General features: G+C 34.4%; 1 protein-coding gene across 1 annotated transcript; it reads left to right on the top strand.

Annotated features, from left to right (window-relative positions):
- The first annotated feature begins 664 nt into the window (after positions 1-664).
- Positions 665-8,980, top strand: sesn2 (sestrin 2). The gene is made up of 10 exons (XM_067411384.1): positions 665-817; positions 1,569-1,637; positions 2,033-2,221; positions 3,361-3,543; positions 5,305-5,517; positions 5,602-5,743; positions 5,948-6,060; positions 7,471-7,661; positions 7,861-8,005; positions 8,414-8,980. The coding sequence occupies exons 1-10, from the start codon at positions 812-814 to the stop codon at positions 8,498-8,500; spliced, it is 1,338 nt and encodes a 445-aa protein (XP_067267485.1). The 5' UTR covers positions 665-811; the 3' UTR covers positions 8,501-8,980.
- Positions 8,981-9,270: the final 290 nt, after the last annotated feature.

Genomic DNA, 9,270 nt, shown 5'->3' with positions numbered 1-9,270 from the left:
CTGTAATTTTGACCTTCAACCATCTGGAGTCCATTGAAGTTCACTATAAGGAGAATAATCCTGGAATGTTTTCATCAAAAACCTTAATTTCTTTTCAACTGAAGAAAGAAAGACATGAACATGGATGACATGGGGGTGAGTAAATTATCAGGAAAAGTTTATTTAAAAGTGCACTAATCCTTTAACATGATTTCTGCCCAAATCCTGTCGGATTTTGTGAGGTGAAAACATGATTCCTCGCTCAGTCTCGGCGTCATCAAGCTACGCCTTTGTTTTGGCGACCTCTAGCGGCGAAAAACTACATATTGTGCCTTTAAGCTGACTTGACAAGCTTATACATGGTTTGTTGATTGTCTACCAGCCTGCACCAGCTAATGACCAGCTTGGACCAGTTTATTATTATAAACCTCAACCTACCTGTCAAATAAATGCTTCTTTAGAGCACATCTTACCTTTTACTGAGGAAAAAACACTGCTCTTTCTCAAATGAATTCAGGAAAAAGACATTTCCATACATCCCCTTTCATGTCATATTGTGAAGAAGACTTTTACAGCTTTACCTAACCCTACCAGCTGGAGCCGGGAGCTCTGATCTCCGTTACCGGCGGGTTGCGTCATGCTGCGCCGCAGAGGTGATGCAAGAGTCCGGCGCTGTGTACTCACGTACGCCACGCCTCCTCCCGGTGCTGTTTCCTGCTTTCCAAACTAGACTCTTACAGACGCAATGAAGTCATAGAGCACAAACCCTCCGAGACTCTTCATCATCATTATTCTGTTAAACCTGTGACTTCTGAACACCTTTATTCATCCGATGAAGGTGAGCTCATTCAGCCGGTCTGACCGAGTCACTCTTCTGTCTGTGTCAGCGTCTAGACTGTCTGCTTTACACGGCCCACTTTTAAAGTTTGTAGTCTGAAATATCAGTTGCAGTGTTCGTTAAAGTCTTGTTATTGGTCCATTTAAACTAGCGATGTATTTTTGTGAATCTTTTAGTTGTTCGTTTGAGTGAATTCTGTAAAACCTGTTCACCGAACCGGTTCATATTATTTATTTATGAATCGGTCTAATCGTGTCTGTCAACGACTCACTGTCTCATTGAACCCAGAACCGTTTCTTTTGAACATGTCCGACTCGTATTGACCCTGACAACTGATGAATTGATAGATAATATGGGGGTGTGTCGCCCGTTTGACTGATATGATGCTAAATATAAGACATCTTATGTGAAATATTTTTATGATTTGATTGTATCACAGTTTAGTCAATAAGAAACCGCGTTGATTTTAATCAACCGCACGATGACGCAAAGAACCACTGAATCGTGTTCTTTAAATTAACTGTTCGAACGAACCGATTTGCTCAAATGACTCGGAGTCTCTCAACCATTTAGTTGATAGTAAGCAGCTATCAGCATGAACTGGAATGACAGCTTGGTGCCAGTTGTATGATAATGCATATTAATATCTCTCTGATAATAGAAGTATTATATTTTCTCAAAACCTTTTAACTAGACAACAAAGAGCCTTTATATGCTCTACATCTCTATTGTCTCTCTTTGTTTCTCTCAGGAGGAAGCAGGAGTTGACGTACCCCAGGCGTTGCCCTTTGGGCCCAGTGCCTTTATCCCAATTGAAGAGGTGTGTTGTTGTTTTTTAACATCTTTGTTTTTGTGTTTATGGTATTGGTGCAACAAATTCTGATCTGTTTGACTGTTTCTTTAGGTCAGGGTTTTCCAATATGAGTTGTGTGAGGGAAATTGCAAGGGTTTTTTTGGGTTTATGAAAAGCTAATATTTAATTAAATCATAAAAAAATGAAATTAGAATCAAAATAACAATCAAACACATGAATGACCAAATTGAACATGAGCAAAATTTTCATGGGGAATTTTTTGACCTTCCCATTGCACAGGTGATTCCTGTATTTTGCATGTGAAATTTCTCTGAGTGACAGTAAATGTGACCGCCCCTTTAAATGAAAGATGTAGTGTTGTTGTCAGTGTGTACTGTTCACTGGATATCTGTATGTGTCAGATTCTGGAGGAAGGGGCCGCACAGGAGGTGATGTCAGAGGCTCTGTTGTCAGAAGGACGTGCCGATCATATCATCATGGCGATGGGGCTGCATCCCACCTACTTGACCTGTTTCCTGCGCACCCAGCATGCTTTGCTCCAGCTGGATGGCCCTTTGCCTTTGTCATGGAGACATTTTATAATCATCCTGGTGAGGGAGGATGTTTATATTTTCGTTTGGTGCAAAAGTTTTAAATATGCACAAATGAGTATGTGTTTATAATATACACTGCCAGTCCAAAGTTTGGAAACATTACTATTTTTAATGTTTTTGAACAAAGTCTCTTATGCTCATTAAGGCTGCATTTATTTAATAATAAATACAGAAAAAAACATTAATATTGTGAAATATTATTACAATTTAAAATTATGGTTTTCTATTTCAATATACTTTAAAATATAATTTATTTCAGCATCATTACTCCAGTCTTCAGTGTCACATGATCCTTTAGAAATCATTCTAACATGCTGATTTATTATCAATGTTGAAAACAGTGTTGTTGCTTAATATTTTTTTGGAAATGTGATACTTTTTTCAGGATTCATTGATGAATAAAAAGTTAAAAAGAACAACATTTATTCAAAATATAAATCTTTTCTAACAATACAAATCTTTACCATCACTTTTTATCAATTTAACACATCTGTGCTGAATAAAAGTATTAATTTCTTTCAAAGAAAATAAAGAAAAAAAAATTACTAACCCCAAACTTTTGAACGGGAGTGTATATTGTTACAAAATAATTCTATTTTAAATAAATGCTGATATTTTTTAACTTTTTATTCATCAAAGAATCCTGAAAAAGTATCACAGGTTATAAAATAATATTAAACTGTTTCCAACATTGATAATAAATCAGCATATTACAATGATTTCTGAAGGATCATGTGACACTGAAGACTGAAGTAATGATGCTGAAAATTCACAGAAATAAATTATATTTTAAAGTATATTAAAATAGAAAACCATAATTTTAAATTGTAATAATATTACACAATATTATTGTTTTTTCTGTATTTATTTTGAAAGAAATGCAGCTTTAATGAGCATAAGAGACTTTGTTCGAAAACATTAAAAATAGTAATGTTGCCAAACTAGTGTACACAAATACAAAGTTCTGTCATGAAACTCAAGATGGCACAAGCTGATAGGTCCTTAAAGGGAACTAACCTTTTAACTCAATCTGCCAAATCCATTGTCATATCCGTAGTCAAATTGTCATATCCATTACCATGCCAAACACTACGAGAGTGGCCATGAAAGAACAGTCATTTTCTCTGTCTTTGCAGGCGTCTGCACGTCACCAGTGCTCGTATTTAGTGCAGCACCACAGCTCTGCTTTTCTGCTGGCTGGTGGAGACGAGTCCTGGCTTAGAGGACTTGACTGTGCACCACCCAAAATACAGCACCTGCAGACGCTCAACAAACTGCTCGCGCACAGACCCTGGATCATCACCCAGGAACATATACAGGTAAAACGCAGAGATCATCAGTGTTGGGGAAGCTACTTTGAAATTCAAGAAAATGGGAGTTGTGTTAATAAAATTCATTCTTTTAAATTTCATTAGAATGTGTCTATAGACCAATTTGGTGTTTGCAAACAGCGATGACATTTTTTGTGGGCGGAGCCTACCTGGTTGCAGAAAATGACAGTTGAGCAGTAGAAGTCTATGGAAGCCACGAAATAAAAGAATAAAAAAAGTTAATTTCGAGTTTATATCTCACAATTCTGACTTTTATTTCTCACAAATCTGAGTTTACAGCTCACATTTCTCACAAAGAAAAACAGAATTGTGAGATATACTCGTTATTCTGTCTTTATTCTGACTTTTTCCCCCTCAGAATCGTGAAATAAACTCACAATTGCGAGTTATAAAGTCCGAACTGGGAGTAATAAACACGCAAATGCAATTGTGAATTGTGAAATAAAAATTATGTTTAAAAGTTATCGATGTAAAATATTATAGCTTTAAATTATTTTAATTATAATTATTTCATGCCGTGTAACTGCTATGTATGTATGTCCTCTGAACTGCATATGTGAATTATGTAGACTTACTGTTTACATCAAATTCCTGCTTTAATAGTAGACTAATCCTTGCAGGTGTCATCAGTCCAGTCTGTGAAACGTCTCTGTTTAGCTTCAAAGGACGTTTTCAACGATGGTTTTCTTTAAAAATGAAGACTATATTTTTTGCATTCCGATTCCAACATCCAGAGGCACAATAAAACATTTTTCTCTTATTCTGTGGATTTTGCACATTTTCCTTCAGTTGCTACCGCTATTTTTGCGCGCGCAGCTGCAAGTGACGTTATTGTGACGTCTGCTCCAAAGAGGTCTATAAAGATCATGTATTATAGCTTGTCAAATTTGCCTCTATTTGGGTGTGAGCAAAAACATAGCGTTTTTGTGTGTGTCCCTTTAAATGCAAATGAGTTATGCATTCCAAAAGAGGGCGGAGCTTTAACGGCTTGTGCTTCGGTTGCTCAACAACAACAAAGCTGGAGAATCTAGTTTATCTTGTTGCTGTGGAGTTGATTCAATTCATTGACTAGCTTGTGTCGTCATGTTAAAAGGTTAGTTCACCCAAAAATGAAAATTCTGTCATTAATTGCTCACCCTCATGTCGTTCCACACCCGTTAGACCTTCGTTCATCTACGGAAAACAAATTAAGATATTTGTGATAAAATCCGATGGCTCAGTGAGGCCTCCATTCACAGCAAGATAATTAACACTTTCAATGTCCAGAAAGCTACTAAAGGCATATTTAAAACAGTCATGTGACTACAGTGGTTCAACCTTAATGTTATAAAGCGACGAGAACACTATTCATGCGCCAAAAAACAAAATAATGACTTTATTCAATAATATCGATTTCAAAACACTGCTTCATGAAGCTTTACGAATCTTTCGTTTCGAATCAGTGGTTCGGAGCGCGTATCAAACTGCCAAAGTCACGCCCCCCAGTGGTGAAACATTGAAATTTCGAAACACTTAAGACGTAATGAAGCCTCGTTTATTGAAATCATGTGATTTTGGCAGTTTGATATGCACTGATTCACAACAAAAGATTTGTAACGATTCAAAGCTTCATGAAGCCGTGTTTTGAAATCGCCCATCTCTAGATATTGTTGAATAAAGTCTTCAAAATATGAGGATAATTGAACTCTGGACATCACTTTTGGCCACTATTATAGTCAATGTTTTTATAGTCCTCTTCTGTATTCACAGGAGTTAGTGTGTCCTGGTGCAGAGGCTCGATGGTCCCTGGCAGAACTGATTCAGGCGGTTGTTTTGATGAGCCACGCCCACTCTCTGGCCTCGTTCGTTTGGGGTTGTGGCATTCTCCCAGAGCCTGAGCAGTCTGGAGATCCGTCGCTCCAACCGTGTTCGCCCACAGAGTCCTGTTGTTCTGCCCGAGACAAGGCCAGAAAACAGCAAGAGGTATTGAAATCATGACTGACGTATCTGAAGTTAAAGATTTAGTTTTCAGGTAAATCTCTTTAATGTGAATATACGTGTGTGCAGTGGTCTGAGGCTGTGAACGAGGTTAAGCTTTTGATGGAGAAGATGATGATGGTTCAGCAGCAAGGTGAAGAGTTCACTCAGGAAGAGATGGTTACTCGCTTTGAAAGAGAAAGGACAGAGAGTTTGCTGGAACCTGCTGATGGTATGAAGTTGATCAATTACAATACATCCCATAAATCACATTACATGTAACAGACATCAAGTGAAATTTAGGGCTTTCTCCTGCAATTTTATAACATTGAATGCATTTTTCCCCTAAGATGAACATTTCCAATGCTTTTATTATGGATGTGACACACAAAAGTACAAGTTTGCACCGTGTTTCCACTCCATCTGTGTTTTTCAGTTCAGCACTCTGTTCTTCCTGATTGTGTCTCGCGGTTCGTTGCGGAGGCAGATTTTACTTACCAAGATTTTAGTCCTAGAGGAGTGCAGGCCCCTCCAACCATGAGAGCTCAGGTTCAGTACTCTTATATATTTATTCTTAAAGATCTAATTAACAGAATTATAAACAGAAGCCACTTTTTTGCTGAAGTTTATAATGTGAATTATAACTAGTGTTATTTTAGTATTTTATATATATATATATATATATATATATATATATATATAATATATATATATATATATATATATATATATATTATTATTATTATTATGGTATTTATTTTTTGAATTAGATTTTATTTTTGTTTTCTTAGTTTAAATTTGGTAATTTTGTTATGTGCTTTTGCCTTTTTATTAGTCTGTTTGTTTTTTAAATCTGTTTTATTATTTCAGTTTTAGGTTTATATTTTCAGTTTAATTTTAGTTTAATTTTTAGTAATTTTATGTTTTTGCCTTTTTTATTTTTGTTTGTTTTAAAAAATATTCTATTTACTTTATTATTTCAGTTTTAGGTTTATATTTTCAGTTTAATTTTAGTTTTTGTAATTTATGTGCTTTTTCCTTATTAGTTGTTTGTTTTAAAAAAATCTATTTGTCTTTAATTTATAATTTCAGTTTTAGGTTTATATTTTCAGTTTAATTTTAACTTAATTTTGTGTTTTTACCTTTTTTAAATTATTAATTTATTATTATTGCAGTTTTAGATTTATATATTCAGTTTAATTTAAATTTAAATTTTAGTAACTTTGTGTGCTTTTGCCTTTTTATTATTAATTTATTATTTCAGTTTTAGGTTTATATTTTCAGTTTAAGTTTTAGTAACTTTTTGCTGTTGCCTTTGTATTATTAATTTATTATTATTATTATTTCAGTTTTAGGTTTACATTTCTAGTTTAATTTTTAGTAATTTTATGTTTTTGTCTTTTTTATTTTTGTTTTTTTGTTTTTTTTAAAGTCTATTTACTTTATTATTTCAGTTTTAGGTTTATATTTTCAGTTTAATTTAATTTTAAGTTATAGTAATTTTATGTGTTTTTTATTTCTCTTTTATTTTGTTTTAAAAAAATATTCTATTTACTTTACTATTTCAGTTTTAGGTTTATATTTTCAGTTTAATTTTAGCTTAATTTTGTGTTTTTGCCTTTTTTTAAATTATTAATTTATCGCAGTTTTAGATTTATATATTCAGTTTAATTTTAATTTAAGTTTTAGTAACTTTGTGTGCTTTTGCCTTATTTATTATTAATTTATTATTTCAGTTTTAGCTTTATATTTTCAGTTTAAGTTGTAGTAACTTAATGTGCTTTTGCCTTTTTTATTACGTTTTGTTTGTTTTAAAATATTTCTATAATTTATTTTTATTTCAGTTTTAGTAATTTAAGTACTTCAGCTTAAACTTGTTTATTTAATAGTTTTTGTTTTAGTTAACAATAACAAAGCTGGTTACATCATTGATTTTTGTGTATGTTTTTGTGCTTGCAGGACTATTCGTGGGAAGATCACGGCTTCTCTCTGATGAACAGGCTGTATGGGGAGATGGCACAGCTTCTGGATGAGAAATTTCAGGTGGTGTGCGCGCTCACATATAACACCATGGCCATGCACTCGCACGTGGACACCTCCACACTCCGCAAAGCCATCTGGAATTACATCCACTGTATCTACGGCATCAGGTCAGTCATGCAACCATCATAGAAACAACAAAAAGTGAGTTAGGGTTACGTTTATATAAGAATTTAAGAAGGAAAAAATCAAATATAAGGACTGCACATTATCAGGAAAAGGGTGTAGCCATAAAATGCAATAATTTTGGTTGTTAAAATTGTTCTAATGTGAATGTGTGCACCTGCATGTCAATGTTTGCATTCACAGGTATGACGATTACAATTACGGGGGGGTCAACCAGCTGTTGGAGCGCAGTTTAAAAGTGTATGTCAAGACGGTGGCTTGTCACCCAGAGAAAACCACACCAAGAATGTACTTCTCTTTTTGGAGGCAGTTTCGGCACTCAGAAAAGGTACAAGATGTGTGAGAATTCTTGTTGATGGTAGTGTCAGCAAGCATGTTCATAAAAGTTTAACTTGCTTAAGCAATTCAATTAATATGCTTGCTTGCTCTTTTGTCATTTTTCTGAATACTGTAGTTGATTCAATTGGTGTGATGTGTTAGTGGCCTCTAGTGGTTCTCTTCAGGATTAAACTTTTTTTTTTTTGACGTTTTAAAACCTTTTAAAAATAAAATCAGATAGCCATCAAGTTTTTGTTGTGGCTGGTGGCTTGTTTTGTTAATCATGTTGCGGTATGAGTTTCATCACAATAACAGTCTCTTTTTCTCCTGAACTTCACACGTGGGTTTATCAGTTGAGGGTAATACAAATACATGTACATTACCTAAATGTGTCATTTGTGTTGATCTCTTTATGCAGGTCCATGTGAACCTGTTACTGATGGAGGCGCGACTGCAGGCAGCTTTACTTTATGCTCTCAGAGCAATTACACGCTACATGACCTAATGCGCACAAGCTTTTCCAAAGAGCATTAAAACAAGGATGACCTGTATACACTAATATGCTCTGATTGTAGCGTGTGTTGGCACACAAATTGCACACAATCACACTTTAAAGCACAAAGGCTCAAGAGTTTTTTGTGTCATTTTCTCTCTTCTTTGCAATATTTTTGGCTTCTATGGGCTGGTTGATCATCTGCTACTGGATCATGATTGGATTTAGGAGGCAGCGAATTTTGCACATGTCCTTTGAGTAAATCGCCTCGTTGTGGTCTTTTTCCTTATACTGTGAATGTGTCTTTGCCCTGCTGCAGTATTCTCTGTGTGTGCGTTTTGATGAATATTTATGTAAGTTTCACACTAAAAACTGCCTATTTCTCTCTCAGATTGAGAGCTGATTTAAAGTGAGCAAAACTGGATGAAAAAAAAAGCACACTTTGTTTGTTGGTGTTATTTGTGCATTTTTATGTGTAATAAAATATTTTACTATGACATTCCTGTTTTGATTCATGTGCTTGTATATGATGTGCATAAGGCAAATTTCACTCTTTTGCCATATTTCATTTAATTTGTTTTTAAGCTTTTTTTTATGAGAGCCTATAAATATGCTTGATAAACTATTATCTAACACAAAATTAACATCAAACATTGTTTACAATAAGATTGTGAATTTTAATTGCATACGTCTTTATAATGGCACGTTTAAACTAAGACATTTGATCAAGTTGCAAAAAAGAACATTCATTAAGTTAACTCAAAATTGAAAATTCAGTCATT

This window comes from Chanodichthys erythropterus, chromosome 15 (genome assembly GCF_024489055.1).
Source record: "Chanodichthys erythropterus isolate Z2021 chromosome 15, ASM2448905v1, whole genome shotgun sequence".
NCBI classification, from domain to species: domain Eukaryota; kingdom Metazoa; phylum Chordata; class Actinopteri; order Cypriniformes; family Xenocyprididae; genus Chanodichthys; species Chanodichthys erythropterus.
This window is presented reverse-complemented; position numbering and strand designations above follow the sequence as displayed.

Excerpts from the sequence above, each read along its gene's own strand:
- sesn2 (XM_067411384.1), top strand. Across the intron at positions 2,222-3,360 it reads GACATTTTATAATCATCCTG|GCGTCTGCACGTCACCAGTG; the intron begins GTGAGGGAGGAT and ends CTGTCTTTGCAG. Across the intron at positions 7,662-7,860 it reads CACTGTATCTACGGCATCAG|GTATGACGATTACAATTACG; the intron begins GTCAGTCATGCA and ends TTGCATTCACAG.